At 56.4% G+C, this 15,506-nt stretch overlaps 1 protein-coding gene across 2 annotated transcripts in view; it reads left to right on the forward strand.

Moving 5' to 3' along the window:
* Window positions 1-15,506, forward strand: part of SMG6 (SMG6 nonsense mediated mRNA decay factor) — a 117,459-nt gene that overhangs the window by 94,749 nt on the left and 7,204 nt on the right. Inside the window, exons 14-15 of one of the 2 annotated variants that reach the window (XM_054166242.1) lie at window positions 3,974-4,150; window positions 7,076-7,225. In XM_054166242.1, the coding sequence (XP_054022217.1) occupies window positions 3,974-4,150; window positions 7,076-7,225 (327 nt within the window). The remainder of the gene's footprint in view (window positions 1-3,973; window positions 4,151-7,075; window positions 7,226-15,506) is intronic. The other variant, XM_054166244.1, reaches the window with a different exon arrangement.

Here is a 15,506-nt window from a genome sequence, read left to right on the forward strand (position 1 = left end):
AGCTTTTTCCTTCAGCCTGTTTTATCTGCAACAGAAAATATGGCTAAGGCCATAGAGAGGATCAGCTTCATTAGATCTGGGGACCCCTTGTTAGACCTAATACCTTGCTCACCACTGGCAAGAGGTGACACTCACAGGATCCTGGTGGCACTGGCACTGCAAAGTGGCTTTGAAACCACAACAGTTGGTACAGTTCATGTGCAGCCCTGTGGGTCTCTACAGGCAGTTAACTGTGTTAATGTGTGCCCTGCTTTGTCTTAGTGATTAGTATGCAAATGTATGACCTATGAGTTAGTAGTTGGAGCACTAATGAGCCCAGCAGCCACCAGCCCACCAGTGGGTGACTGGTGCAGGAAGCTGATAGTTAGCCTGGCCTGCGCAGCAGGAGATTAGAAACCTCTGGTCTCCAGCCCCGCTGAAATCAGGCTGGCGATCGCAGGCAAAGCCGCCTCTGCCCGAGCCTGGTCCCCAGCCACGTGTCCCCGTGAGGCACCGCGGTGGCGAGGGGCTCGGCGGTGCCTCGGCTGCTCTCGCCTCTGGGGAACTGAGCCCGGGTCAGGGCCAGGGGCACCAGACCACTTCAGCAATTCTCAGTTTCAGTTTTCCTTTGCGAGCGGCTGGGTGCGTGTCAGGGCCTATTTTAATACCCGGCGAGGACTCGGGGCCAGGCTTTCGGTTCCTGCTGGCTCACCGCACGGGCGGAGGGGGAAGGGCACACGGGGCAGCCCTGCCAGGGCTGGGGGGGGTCTGTGCCACACCACCACACATGTCGACTTGGCGTTGCTTTGTACCTGACCGTTCCTTTAGGAGGGATGGGCACGGCTCCTGCCGTCCTTGCCGCGCTCTGCGTTGGCAGCAGGGAGTCACCACGGGAGCCTGCACGGCCGGGACCTGCCCCGGGCATCCCGCAGCTGCCGCGGGCACTCGCGGTTCAGTCTGAAACAGGAAGCTTCTGGCAAAGGCAGGTTGCTCTGCGGCACACAAGGTCTCACTCTGCCGTTCAAGAGAGGCCTGGGTGCCAGTCACAGGTCACTTCTTTCCCAGCAACCCAGAGACTGGGTTGCCCCACAGCAGGGCCAGCCTGGCTGCCGGCAGCCCGGGCTGTGCCGTGTCCTCCTTGAGCAGGGCTGCACATGACAGGACTGAGCAGAGCGTTTGCTCCTTCCCTGTTTTTCATTCATGTGGGCTGGAAAAATGTGCTCATGAGATGAGTTGCTGTGGCATTATGTCATGGGCCTTCAGCTGGGCTCTTTTCTCCCCAGCAGATGAGCTGAATTGGGCTGTGCTGGCTTGGCAGGAAATCTGGTGTTTCCTACTTGTTTCTTCTTCAGGGGAGGAAGGAGCAAACCCACCTGCCCTTGTCCCCAAGACCAGCCATGGGTGAAGGGAGCGCTTCTGCACTATGCCTGATCCATTCCTAGTCCAGGCCACTCCAACAGTGAGATTTAAGCTTTTGCTGTGCAGAAACAGCTGTGCTGCAGCTGTGTCAGCACCCAGCCCTTCATGAAAGCCTCATGGGTCCTGAACTAGATGTGATGGCTTTTATTTCTGGAGGTGTCTTGAGAAATCCCTCTGGAATGGTGTCAGGCTGGCTTGTCCATCTCTTCTCCACCTAGCCAGACAGCTTCTGCATCCCCTTCATCATCCTGAAATCCCCCCACATGTGGCTGCCAGCAGCAGGGCTCAAATGCTGGTGCTGCCACGGGCATGCCCCTGCAGCTGTACCAGCAGTGCTGGGCACTTCATTCACCCAGCAGCCTGGGCACAAGGGAACTGCAGATACCAGCACTGGAAAATCGCTGGGCTGAAGTCACCCTGTACAAGCCAGGCCAGGTCTCCACAGCATTAGCCTGCCAAGCTGGGGCTGAAGCAGGCAGTGAGGTTTCCACCACTTCCCCCAGGTCCACTGCAGCCTGGAGCTCTCTGGTGGGATGTTTCCCATGACAGCTATCCCTGCTTTGTTTTTGTTATCTTTCCTTCTGACTTTCCCCTGTACATAATTGTTCCTAATAGAGAGCCAGGAGGATGGAAATGTTCCTGTGGTGACACTGGCTGGGATTGCTCCTGGCTGGGTGTCCCAGGCAGCAAAGGGCTGTCCCAGGCAAGAGGTGCCCAGCAGCCTCACCTGCTCCCAGTGCTTTGCTCACCTCTGTCCCGTAGGACACATTTTTTAGGAGCAGACTGAGTGGTTACAGGTCCCTTGCTCTCTGAAATACTGCATCCTTACCATCACCCTGCTTGCAGCAGCAGCCTCCCATGGGAAGAAGGGAGCTTCTCCTTCCCCTCTGCCCATCAGCACAGGTACAGGGGGATGCAGAGTCCCAGATTCAAACAGAGGTGGCCCTGGCTGCAGGGGCAGGAGGTAATAACTGGGGTGGGAGATTGGAGGTCAGAGGAGGGTCAGGTTTTCGACACGCACTGCAGCAACATGCTGGTTAAAATTAGCCCACAGAGAGGAAACTGCCAGCTTTGTGGAAGAGCAGAAGTTTCCTCTCACGGCAGCCTGGTGCAGTGGGACCACATGCTGCTGCCAACCCTCTGCTCACCATGGCACGGCCCCAGCACCAGCATGGCAGGGTGGCCAGCTGGTCTCCACCAAGCCAGGGCTGGGCGACGTGGCATCGGTGTGGCATGACGAGAGTGTGCAGGGGGAGAGCAGTTAGTGTCCCTGACTGCAAGGTGTCTGGGTGAGTCACCTCTATGGAGTGTGGCCCTCACCCTGGCTGCTGGGTCCTGGTCCTGCAAGCCTGCAGGGACCCTTTTGGGATGGGGGTCTCTGAAGCTGCTTTGTACAGAAAAAAAACAAGGTGATTTTTTGGTGCCAGGAAGAACCTGGGCACCAAGAATCCCAGTATGGTGAGGGTTGGAAGGGACCTCTGGAGATCGTCTACTCCAACCTTCTTCTAAAGCAGGGTCACCAAGGGCAGGTTTCCCAGGATGGCAATGTCCAGGCAGGTTTGGAATCTCTCCAGAGAAAGAGACTCCATGGCTTCTCTGGGCAGCCTGCTCCAGTACTCTGGCATTCTCTCACAGGAAAGAAGTTTCTCCTCACGTTCAGATGGCACCTCCTATGTTCCAGTGTGTGTCTGTTGCCCCTTGTCCACTGACAGGCATCCATCTGGCCTTTGTCTTCATAGCATGTAGCACTTCTACCCTGTTTGCTGACTTTATCCCTATAAATCTGCTGCTCCTCAGGGGTGATGCTGGTCAGCAGGAAACTGCAGGGGAGAGCTCTGCAGGTGCAGAGTGCTGCTGTGAGGGGACAAGGTCTGAGCCAAGGCTGGTTGGGGTGGGGCAGAGGCTGTGCTGTATGGGGGGCTGCAGGGACACTGGGCTCCTGGGCTCTGGAAACTCCATTTGAGAGCCTCATAAATTGGATAATTACCCAAGCTATTGAGTTTCCTTCTGGCCAGATCTGTCCTAACCTCCCTGACAGGGCTCCCCAGTTGGTCCATGAGATGGCCCCTGGGATGGGGTCAGGCTGGAGACAAGGAGGGGCTGAGGTTTTCTCATGCCCCCATGCCCCTGCTCTCGCACCTGCATTCCTCCTCAGCTTTTTGGGGGTGAACCTGGCAATGGAGCCAAAACAAAACTAAGGATAGGCCACATCATTCATCTCTCCTGCTTCAGAGGGGCTTTTCCCCCATTAGGTGGGGCTGGGCAGGAGGCTGCCTGCTCTACAGCTGCCCTGGGCTGCACACAGAGGGCAGGACAAGATGCAGATTGGTGCTGGGTGTCCTGTCTTCCCCTGCCTCCTTTTCCCTGGGGACTGGGCATGGGCAAAGCCTTTCCATCCCTGTTTAGAAGACGAGGGGCACCCTGCACATCCCTGCGGTGCTGCTCAGTGCTGCCTGCATCCCACTGGACTTTCTAACCCTGAACATTTTCCCCTGGCCCTTGTCCATCTGCCTCCCCTTTGCACTGACTTTGTTTTCCTTTCTCTCTCCCCAACCCCCTCGTCCTCACCCTGTAGGTTATTGCAGCCGACTGCAAGAGGGTCACAGTTCTGAAGTATTTCCTGGAAGCCCTTTGTGGACAAGAAGAGCCTTTGCTGGCATTCAAGGGTGGAAAATATGTGTCAGTGGCACCCGTCCCAGACGCCATGGGAAAGGAAATGGGAAGCCAAGAGGGAAAACAACTGGAAGATCAGGTACCGTGCGGGAAGAGTGCGCCTCGGTGAAGGAAGAATCACCCCTGTGGGGCCCAGCCTCTGCCTGCCCTGCAGCTCCCGCTATTTATAGTCAGCATAGCTGCCTGTGCATTTTAGGGGGGGAGGCAGGGGGGGGCAAATGGTGCACAGCCCTTGTCTCCTGAGTGTACTTCACTCGTGCCCTTTCCTGCCAGTCCAACTGGTGTGCCTCTATCTCGCACGCTGCTATGAGTTCCAGATGCTGCTTTTTCATACCCAAACCTGGGGGAGAGCTTTAATAATGCACAGCGCCGCGGCCCCGGGAGAGGAGGGTGGGCGAGGGGGTGTCAGGGTTCAGCTTCAGGATCAAGTTTATAGCCGTGGAGCTCGTTGAGGCAGAGGCCTGAGCTCCAGCCTCCAGCACACGTACAGGAAGAGCTGACATTGGCGCCCCGTCCCTCCCCTGCCTCTCACATCCTGATGTGATTAAGGAATTCAGCTCTTGTTTTTCTGCCCTTGCTTGTTCCTGTAGGCCTTGCTTCACTCCAGGCTCCATGTGTGTGTTTAAGGGCCCTGCCAGCCGCTCTGCAGGTTGGCTCTTTTCTTCTGTTTAATCTTCCAGTTGGAAAGGCCAAGGAAACAGGAGAGAGGGGCAGAGGCACTGGGAGCGGGGAGCTGGGTGGCCCAGCGCTGCCCAGCCTCGCTGCGAGTCCCCTCCCTGTGCCGGGCGCTGCAGACCCACGCAGAGATACTGCTCCGTGCAAGGGACAACAGCTTGCCTCTGCCAGTGCTGGGTGGTCTGTGGCCCTCTGTGTCCCAGGGAGCTGACAGCCAGGGGAGCCCAGAGCAAGAATGTGCTCGCACCCACCTTGTCCCAGCAGTTGGCTCTGGCTGAGCAGGGGACAGATTTTAGGTGATTTTTTTTGCACTAGGGCTCAGAGCAAAACTCCAGGAAGCAAGGGATGTCTCTGTAAGGTGGGAGACCTGGACCCTTCTCCTCTTCTGGAGAAGGGTTTTCAAGCTGACACCACCAGAAGCATATGATGTGGGGGGATCTTCAGGTTCTAGCCAGCATCACGGCAGGGATGGTCCTTTTTTTGGGTCAGTCTCTCCAATTCCTATCAACAAACACAGTATGGAGAAAAGCTCCCTCCTGTCCTGTCCCCACACTCTCTGCTCAGCAGTGGGAACCTCTGCCTGAGCTCATTGCACAACCCTGGAGCTTCCTCCTTGGGCTCTGATCGCAAGGGAGCTTCCAGCTCACCAGGGTGACCACTGGGCAAGCGGATTCCAACCCAGTGCAGCACATCTGCATCTGACACATGCCTCTGGCAGCATCACCCCATCCCCTGTGGTCCAAGCTGTCCTGGCAGAGGGAAGTGAGCTTGAGGGCTCCATCTTCCTCCTTCCCATAGCTAAAAAGCCACAAGGAGAGAAGAGTATGTGGCTCTGTGGCTGGGAGGGTGTGCAGGCTGGGTGAAATAGTTGAGTAGAGGACTGTGCAGTGCTGGGGTTGTTCTAAATCAAGCCTGTGAGCTCCTGCCCAGGTCCCTCCTGCTGACATGTGCCATGCAGCCTGCACAGGGCAGGGTGTGTAGCAATGCTCTTAACCCTCCAGGGCATCCCCTTGTGCAGAACCTGTCCCCTGCAGCTCTCCAGTGGCTCAGAGCAGGTCTTTCTGCCTGGGTGCCAGCCCCATCATGACCCTTGGCTTTTGTGCAGAGAAGGGGAAATCAGTCATGGCATGGCTTGGGAAGTCCATGGTCACTGCAGTGGGGAGCAAGGGGGTCTGGGTGAGACAAAGGAGGTTGTCAGCAGCAGTAGCAGAGCTGGGCAGCTGCAGGTGAGACACATGTTGAGGAACAGGAACTTTTGGCCTCCTCTTTGGGCACAGAGCCACTGAGGGGAGCAGCAAAGCTGGAGGCAGAACTGGATTGTGGCTGATCCCCAGTTGGACGCCAGCCACCGCCTCCCACTGTCCTGTGTCCCAGAGACTGAGGTGCACAGGGAGAAGCCAGCATGGCCTTCACCTGAGGTAGGAACAGCATGGCTCATTCTAGGGTCTCCAGTTAGGCAGTGCAGGCATAATGGGAAGGGTCTGCAGACCTCCTGGTGGGAAGAGCCAGGGAAGGGTCCCCAGGAGAGGATGAAGTCCCGAAGTGCCTGTGCAGGGAGGAAATCGGAGAACCTGAGACCCTTCAGTTCAGCAAAGACAAGGTTCCTGGCCAGAGAAAGCATGGCAAAGGCAAACTAGAAGTAGGATACAAGTGTTAACAGAAGAAGTAATTAACCATTGAAGTGACTGACCTCAAGATGCAGTGAATTCTCCATGATGTGGAGTGTTAAGCAAGACTGAGCATCTCCTTCTAAAACATCTGTTCTAGCCCAGCCAGAAAGCTTGGGCTGGGTGCAAGAATCTCTCTGGCATATTCAGAGATCAAAACAGAGAAGGAGAATGGGCTCTTTGGTCTCCTGGGTTCATGGAGGGTTAGAGCAGGTGCAGGCAGGTGAGGAAAAGCAGCATTTGCTCCAAGGGCTGTGCAGCTTAAACATCCAGGCAAAGTGGAGAGTCAGGGAAATGCCATGGTTTTGCAGAACTGAAGCCTATAAAACATCAGTGACTCACCCAAGGCTGTGGGAAGAATTTTCCAAGGTGAGGAAGAGAGTTTGATTTTAGAACACAGCCTTAAGCAGGGCTCTGCCCTGCCTGTTCCCTGCCCTGTTACCTCCTCTCTCACCTTGTCATTTCCTGGAAATTTACTATTTATTTCTTTTGTATGTTTCTTTTGGATGTTTAGAAGTAGTCAGCTGTCCCTCAGCAAGCAGTGATGGACCATGCCGGCTTGAAAGGGGGAGAGCAGAGCAAGCACAGTCCCTGCCACCAGCATCTCTTACAATCAACTTCTCTCCCATTTTTTTTTTCCCTCTTTCTGCATTTCCTGGAAGAAGGAAGATGATGTGAGGATTGAGGCATTTGAAGATGATTCTGAGGCTGAAGTCAGTGGAGGAGAGATGGACATCAAAGAACTCAGAGCCAAGAAGCAAGCCCTGGCCAGGAAAGTAGCTGAGCAGCAGCGTCGTCAAGACAAGATTCAGGTAGGATGGGCTGCAGCACCCAAGCTGGCTGAGGAGCTGCTTTGCTTTGGTACAGGGACCAATCCTGCCTCATTGTGCCCTTGATGCACAGCAATTTCCCTGCCATTTTTCAGGACCAGTGGCCTCTTGGATTGTTCCATAGCACCTCGAGCTTCCTGGCTGTAGTTGCCCTGTTCTTTCTCTGTGAAACCCAGCTTTGGAAGGGCCAAAGTGGTGTTGCTGTCCCCACCCAGAGTAAGATCTGTCCTCCCAGGCCCTGAGATGAATGTTTTGAGGACTCCTGAGGCCCTTGTGAAGCCAGATACAGCTTTTCCGTGGAGCTGCCAGCAAAGCCAGGAGACCCTGGCAGGTAGTGCTGTGTAGCTGAGGGCTGTAGTGCAGTGCATGCCAGGCAGTGAGCTGTCCCCTGGCCCGGGGCAGAGGCTCCATGGTAGCAAAGTTTGGTGCGAAATCAGCTTTCCTGTACAGCAGGACACAGGCAGATGGGGGAGAGGGTGGGACATGAACAGCAGAGTTCATGTAGGAGCCAGCAGCAGGAAAAAGAGCCTGTAAAGGGCTGCTGCAGCCAGAGAGGCTTGCAGAGCGTGGCCATTGTTATGGGGACAGACAGACAGGGTACAGGTGATCCTGACCCTGCCTTTGGCCTCATCCGAGCCTGTTGCCCAGTGGGAGCTGGTGAAGTAAACTGGTGGGACTGGGAGCAGTCTCCTGGAGGTGCAGACTGTTGCTTTAAGAGCAATCTCACATGCATGGCTGTTGGCTGCCTTCTCGTTCGCAACCCCTCTTCCTCCAGCCTCGAAGCCCAGATGAGGATTTCTCAGCAGAGGAAAAAATTTCTCCCTGGCTCCCCTCCCCCTCACCTCCGCCCTCTCTAATGCCCAGGGCCCTTCACTTCCATAATTCTTCATTTTCCAGCCTTGAACGTAAGCCAGACACATCTGTCTGGCCATATGCGTGAACTCTGCAGTGTGTGCCGAGGTGGTTGTAAAACAGGGCTGCTGAAGGCCCTACTGGGAGAGCCGTGCACATGTGTACCCTCCGGCTACTGGCGCCAGGCCCAGAACCACTGCGCTTCGCTTTTCCAAACCCACCCCAACCTTGCAGATTTCTCCTTTTTTCTTTTTTTTTTTTTCTCTTTTTTCTTCCCTTTTTTTTCTCTTTTCCCTCTTTTACCCCCCTCTTTTTCCCCCCTCTTCCCCCCCCTTTTTCCCTCCCTCTTTTCCCTCCCTCTTTCCCTCCCTCTTTCCCCCCCTCTTTTACCCCCCTCTTTCCCCCCTCTTTTCCCCCCTTTCCCCCCCTCTTTTCCCCCCCTCTTCCCCCCCCTTTCCCCCCCCTCTTCCCCCCCCTCTTCCCCCCCCTCTTTCCCCCCCATCTTTCCCCTTCTCTTTTTCCCCTTCTCTTTTTCCCCTTCTCTTTTTCCCCTTCTCTTTTTCCCCCTCTCTTTTTCCCCCTCTCTTTTTCCCCCTCTCTTTTTCCCCCTCTCTTTTTCCCCCTCTCTTTTTCCCCCTCTCTTTTTCCCCCTCTCTTTTTCCCCTCTCTTTTCCCCCTCTCTTTTTCCCCTTCTCTTTTCCCGTTCTCTTTTCCCCCCTCTTTTCCCCACCCCCTTTTTCCCCCCCCTCTTTTTTCCCCCCTCTTTTTTCCCCCCTATTTTTCCCCCCTCTTTTTTCCCCCCTCTTTTTTCCCCCCTCTTTTTTCCCCCCTCTTTTTCCCCCCTCTCTTTCCCCCCTCTCTTTCCCCCCTCTCTTTCCCCCCTCTCTTTCCCCCCTCTCTTTCCCCCCTCTCTTTCCCCCCTCTCTTTCCCCCCTCTCTTTCCCCCCTCTCTTTCCCCCCTCTCTTTCCCCCCTCTCTTTCCCCCCTCTCTTTCCCCCCTCTCTTTCCCCCCTCTCTTTCCCCCCTCTCTTTCCCCCCTCTCTTTCCCCCTCTCTTCCCCCCTCTCTTTCCCCCCTCTCTTTCCCCGCTCATTTTTCCCCCCTCGTTTTTCCCCCTCTTTTCCCCTCCTCTTTCTTTTTCTCTTTTTCCCCCCTTTTTTTCCCTTTATTTCCCTCTTTTTTTCTTTTTCTTTCTTCTCTTTTGTCCTTTTTTTCTCCTTTTTCCTTCTTTTTTTCCTCTTTTTTATTTATTTTTTCTCTATTTTTCTCTATTTTTTTCCCCTCTTTTTTCTTTTTCTCTCTTTTTTTCTTCCCCCCCCCCATTTTTTTTTTTTAAATTTTCATTTGAATTTTGAGCAATTCATATCAAGGAGAAGGTAGAAGCTGGGCCGGGAGGGAGGGGCCACCCCCACAAGCCGAGTCCATTATTGTTGGCAGGTACCTGGGTCACATTAATAGAAAGGAGGAAGAAAGCAGCAAGCAAGCGAGTGAGAGATTGGAGAGATGGGCTGTAAATTAAAGAGGCCTGAAGCCTTCCAGCCTCCCAGGGTTGTTAAGCGGGAGGTGTAAGTAAATTCCCCACTTCCCACTGCCTTGTACAGACACAGCAAACAGGAACTGCACATGTTCAGGGAGGGCAGCGTACAGCAGATCCCGGCCCCGGCCACTAACCCAGCTGCAGCTGGGCCCCCCCCGGGATGGCCGCTGCCCATTCTAGGGGGGAGAGTGGGGGCTGCCTGATGTTGTCAGGGGCTTTCTCCCCCCGGCATGCTCCTCCCTTCCTCCCCGGCCGTGCTGGGGCCGATGCTCACAGGCAGAGAGAGGTCAAAATGAGGGTGTGGGCAGCTTCAGGGGCTGCACAGCTGAGAGCTGAGGTGCAGTTGGAGTCTGAAGGCGCAGGGTGGAGGAGAAGTCCTTGGGGCTTCAGTAAAGTCATCCAGCCTGTAGCTAGCTGGGAACAGCCTGGAGCAGAACATGTGTGCTTGCCCTGCTCCTCTCTCTGCCCTGGTACTCAACCAGGCAGCCAGAGCTGGAGGAGCACAGGAGCTGGGGTGGAAAGCAATGCCTGGGGAGGCCAGGTCAGAGCCAGCTCATCATCCACCTCCACTTTCCCTCTCCTGGCCTGTGGTCCTTGACCTTTCAATCTTCTCAAGAGATTCTGTGTTTCATGGGACCTGGGTATCTTCTGCATTCCCTTTTACAGCCCCTTCCTCTTGTTCAGTGCTCACCTACAGATTTCATGTATTGGCTGCCTTCCATGTCCCACTTTCATTATCCTGGGGACAAGCCACAGCTCCGCATGTTCACCCAAGTCCAGCTGATGCAGCTCCTGTCTCAGCACAGCTTAGAGCCTCAGCTCTCCATGCATGGCTGTGCAGGCACAGTGGTGGGGACTTGAGCCCACAAAGACCAGGTGCCACCACTGCCTCCCATAGAGTCTGATGGTGCAGGCAATGACCCAGGGCAATGCCTTCATCTCTCAGCCATCTACTTGCATCTACTTGCTTTCTGTGCCCAAGGGGAGTGCTGTGTTGTGACCTTACCTGGGCCATGCAGAGTTGTGCTTCTCACAGCTAAACTCACCACCCTCTCCCCAGAAGGCTATCACAGAATCCCAGAATCCCACCATAGTAGGGGCTGGAAGGGACCTCTGGAGATCATCTAGTCCAACTTTCCTGCCTAAAGCAGGGTCACTCAGAGCAGGTTGCCCAGGTTCACAATGTCCAGGTGGGTTTGGAATCTCTCCAGAGGAGGAGACTTCTGGTCCAGTGCTCCATCACCCTCAAAAGAAAATTTTCCACATGTTGAGATGGAACTTCCTGGGTTCTGGTTTGTGCCCATTGTCCCTTGTCCTGTCTCTGGGCACCACTGAAAAGATTCCAGCCCCATCATCTTGACCCCTGCCCTTTACAAATTGGTAAGCATCAGTAAGATTCCCTTCTCAGTCTTCTCCAGGCTGAACAGACCCAGGTTTCTCAGCTTTTCCTCATCAGAGAGATGCCCTAGTGCCCTCAGCATCTGTGTAAATCTTATGTCCCTGTTTTTGCCATGCTCTCCACCTCTTGAAGCCCAGTTTTGATGATGGAGGTCATCCACCTGATGCTTTTTCCAAGTTCACTGCTGCTGGGTTGGGTTCCAGCCTCTGTGTGTCACTGGACAGCCTTTTGCTAGGTTACGGGTTGGCTGCTGCTACCTGGCTCTGCTGCCAGCCTGCCTCCACCCTCACCAGTTGCCCAGACTGGAATGGAGCCTCCTGCCAGCCACAGCCTGGTGACAGCAGCAATGCCTTGAGGTGAGCTGAAAGGCCAGGCAGGTACCCGAGCGCCGCTCAGGTATTTGGAAAAGCAAGAGGCCAGGCACGTAGGTGGCGGGCAAGAGGAGGTGACAGTGGCACTGCCAGGCCAGGCAGCATTCTCTGGCATGGCTGTGTCCCCAGCCAGCACGCCTGGCCACCCCCGCCGCTTGGCCAGGCCCTTGGTCCATGCTGTTCAGCATCCCCTGTCCTTTGTGCCGCCGCTGCGCACTGGGAGCGGTCGAGTTTCCTGACCGGTTGAAAACATCCCACCTGAAACATAACAGGCTCTTCCTCTGGATGCTGCTATTGTTTCTCCCAGCATTACAGAAGCAGCTTAACCGGGGCGGCCCAGCTATGACACCGCCTTCCCGAAATAGCCACCGCTCTCCTGGCCCTCCCGAGCCCACGGAACGGCCGCCCCCTGTAAGATGCAGCCGCTGCTTTGTGGCGGGAGCGTGAGTTAAGTGGCTAAATTTAGCCGTGTCCCATTCACGCTCTCCTGGGCGCGCAGGAACAATGCCGCGGGCGCACACGCGCCGCCGCGCACCTGCCTGGGAGCGGGGTGCCTGCTGGCGGCGGAAGACGCACACCCACCCGCGGCGGCTCCGCCACGGCGGCGGCCCCGCGCTGCTACCAGCCACGGGGCACGTTTACTCCTGAGGAAGACGCTGGAGACAAACCTCGGGGAGGAGGAAGCCCTCGAGCAGAGACTTAGAGAGGCATTGTTCTCCGACCTGGAAAATCCGCCTCCGATCCCCGCGGAGCACGTGGGGGGCTGGAAGGGGCAGCGGCGCCATGGTGGGAGAGCAGGTCGGGGCAGGAGAGGTGGTGGCAGGATGGTGACAGCCCATCCGCCCTGGCAGAGTGGTGTGACCCGGTACAACCCATCCCGAAGGCAGCAGGACACTCTCTGCCAAGCTTTGGCTCCAGGTCCCTCCTCCAGAGTGGCACCACAGGCAGAGGAGCTCTGGGGTCCGTGTGCCCCGGGGTTGGTGAGGAGCCTCCACTTGTTCTGTACTTGTGATGGAGACCCTCAGGTCTCGCCCCTGCAGAAGGTGCTGCCTGGTGGCCTGGCTCTCTCCCTATCCACACAGGGCATCGGCTTCCGGGGAATCCCCCAGGTGATCCCAGCTGATGGATGAGCTGGGAATTAGGGACTGTGCGCAGGAGTGTCTGATCTCAGTGCTGCCACCAGCTGGGGCAGCCGGGGGAGCCACCTCCGGCTCCGGCTCCGGCTCCGGCTCCTGGGAGAAGCCCCCACTGAAGCAGGGCAGGCAGAGGGCTGCGGAGGGGAACAGCTTTGATGGCCATAGCGTGCGGGTGCAGGTGAAGAGGGGGAGCTGCCCAGACCTGGGGGCAACAGATCCAGATCTCCCAGTCGCAGAGATCCCTTGCCACGTCCAGTGCTGCGGTGTCCCTCTGCCACCAAGCTGTGCAGTGTGTTTAACCACAGTCAGACGAGGCTAAAATCCAGCTGTCCTGAACCACTTGGGCCAGGGCAGGGCTGTACCTTGGCTGTTTTCACCATGTCGCACTCCCCAGGGTCTTCTCCTTAGAACGGGACAAAGGCCACCAGCTTCCTGTCCTTGCATGGGGGAAACTGAGGCACAGTGAGAGCGGCAGCTCATTTCTAGTAGTGGTGGTGGCACAAAGGCTGTGCCCTCGGCGTGGGCATCTCAATCCATATGCCCACGCTCTCCAGCGTCCCCACGGGACAGTGCCCCACGGACCCGCAGAAGGGTTAACGTGGCGCTCGCCTCCCGGTTCCCCGCACATGGGCTCCCTTTCATCTCTGGCGCGGGGCCAGCCAGCGTCTGCATGAATCACAGGCCACTCCTCTCCCCCCCCCAACCCCCTTGGCCGGAGGCTTCTGCAGCCTTTTACTCACACAAACAAAAATAAATCTCGCTGCCGGCCTCTGAACTCTGCAAAGGCGAGTTTCCCTCTGGCTCCCCGAGCGGCCCGGAGCTGTGCCGGGCCCGGAGCTGTGCTGTGCGGGGACTTGGCACGCTCCCCGCCGACCTCGCTCTTTCACTCCCGGCGCATCCTGTGTCCTTCTCTCACCGGGCGGCCCGGCGAGCAGAATGGGACGTGACGGCCGGCACAGGCGTTGCTGCCGGCTGCCAGGAATCGGCTGGGTACGGCCCACGAGAGCTGCCGGGGCAAATGCCACACATGAGGGCACTGCCCCTCCCGTGCTGCCACCCCCACGCTCCCTGGCCGGAGGTGTAGGTGAAATTCCCATTCGAACCTGCAAGGGCCACAGCGAGCCCTGGGCTCATGTTGGGGTGTGGGTGGAGGAGCCTCTCCTGCTGCTGGTATAGGACTGTCGTTGCCCTTCGGAGGCTGCATGGTTTCAGCTCCCCCTTTCTGCAAGCTTGAGGCCGTTGACCTCTTTGGCTACCACACAGGCAATGTGCTGCTTTGCTCTGGGACTCTGCATTGGCCAACAGGACCCTTCTCAATCTCCTCACAGCAGGTGGAGCTTGGTGGAGCTCAGCAGGGCCTGGTGCCTCCAAGGCATAAGTATTTCTTCAGTCACCCCGAAACCTTAAGGAGAAGCCCCACTGACCACCCTTCTCACAGTGAGGAGGCAGCAGCAGCACCGTGGCAGGATACCAATACAAGGTTCCCATGCTACTGAGTAGTGCCAACATCTTTCCAGCCAAAGGTGTAGTGCAGGCAGAGATGGCACCCAGGACATGGTTGGCTATGGCAGCATCTGTTAGAGGGATGCTGGTGCTGTCATGTCAGCTCAGTGCTACCATGGAGCAGACAGGCCCTGGCACGCTCCCTACTCTCCCTACCACCCCTTGAGATCCTAGGAAATGCAGCCCCTGGACCAGCACTGGCAGGAGGTGGGTGGGAGGCACGTGGTGAGGTTATGGCTGCTGCCTTGCCTAGAGACACTTGTGGGAGGTGGCAGCATCAAGTCTCCTTGATTTAAAGCCAGATGACAACACTTGGAAATGGATTAAAAACCACTTCTTTCCATGGCCACTGCTGGCCCTGCAGCTCCTCGTTCCAGGGTGCCTCCGAGGCTTTGGTGTGACTGTGGGGGGGGTTGGGATCTCACATTGGGCAGAATGGGGTCGGTGGTCACCTCATGTCCCCAGGGTGCCTCTTGTGGGTGCAAGCCTGGTCTCACAAGGGTTTGCAAGGTGGATGTGTTCCACAGCAGTGCTGCTGCACTCCGTGGGTGACCGGTTCCTATTAGAGGCAACAAACATCGGCGAGTCCAGGGAAGCTATTTTTAAGCAGAGGAAGCACTAGAATAGCATCCTGCATTTTTTAAGCCTGTGACTTACTAAAGAGCCCAAGTCCTTCGATAGCGTAGAAAGTAATGCGTGAGCTCCTGAGCCTCATTTTGGCAGTGGCCAGTGTTCAGAGGTCCAGGTGCAACACCACAGGGTTGCTAGTAAGACCCAGCAGACCCTTCCCATCTATGTGTGAGCACCTCTGGTCTCCAGTGGGTGCGAAGGACTCAGCCAAGGACAGCGCTGTGGATTTTCAGGGCTGGAATCCACCTGGTTTCCCAGCTGCATGGAGTCAGAAAAGGCAAGGCACACATGTGGGAGCTGGTGGGACGGTGAGTAAGGTAGTTGGCCAAGCATCCCCACCCCACAGACCTCCCCTCCTGCAGCCTGCTTGGGGTCCTTGTGTTAGGAAACTGTTGGCAGGACTTGGGTGTTCCAAACTGGTTTGTTTTGGCTGTTGTCACCTTGAGCTGTTTCCATCCGAAGTCCCAGAACCCACTTCCTCCAGCCCTCTTTTATCTCCACTGTTTTGTATCGGGGTCAGTCTCTTGGCACTGGTGCAGATAATCCTGGCAGCTGCCAGTCCTGTGAATGGGACAACTCCCAAAACACCTCAGTTTTCAAGGCTGGTCCCAACTGTTCTCCCCAGACCGTGGACAAGGCTCTTCTCCTAGGACAGCGGTCTCTTGGAGACTTTCACCATCCAACCCTTTTGTGCACTGTATACCTGTTTGAGATGTGCAGGTGAATGGGTACAACCTCCTGCCAGTCCCCTTCACATGCTGCCCTTTGCTGTAGTAGGTGTGTTTGTCAGCCAGGCTTATCTTCTGCTCCCAAGGTCCACAGGTCGTAGGGCTGAC

This window comes from Dryobates pubescens, chromosome 13 (genome assembly GCF_014839835.1).
Source record: "Dryobates pubescens isolate bDryPub1 chromosome 13, bDryPub1.pri, whole genome shotgun sequence".
Taxonomy (NCBI): Eukaryota; Metazoa; Chordata; class Aves; order Piciformes; family Picidae; genus Dryobates; species Dryobates pubescens.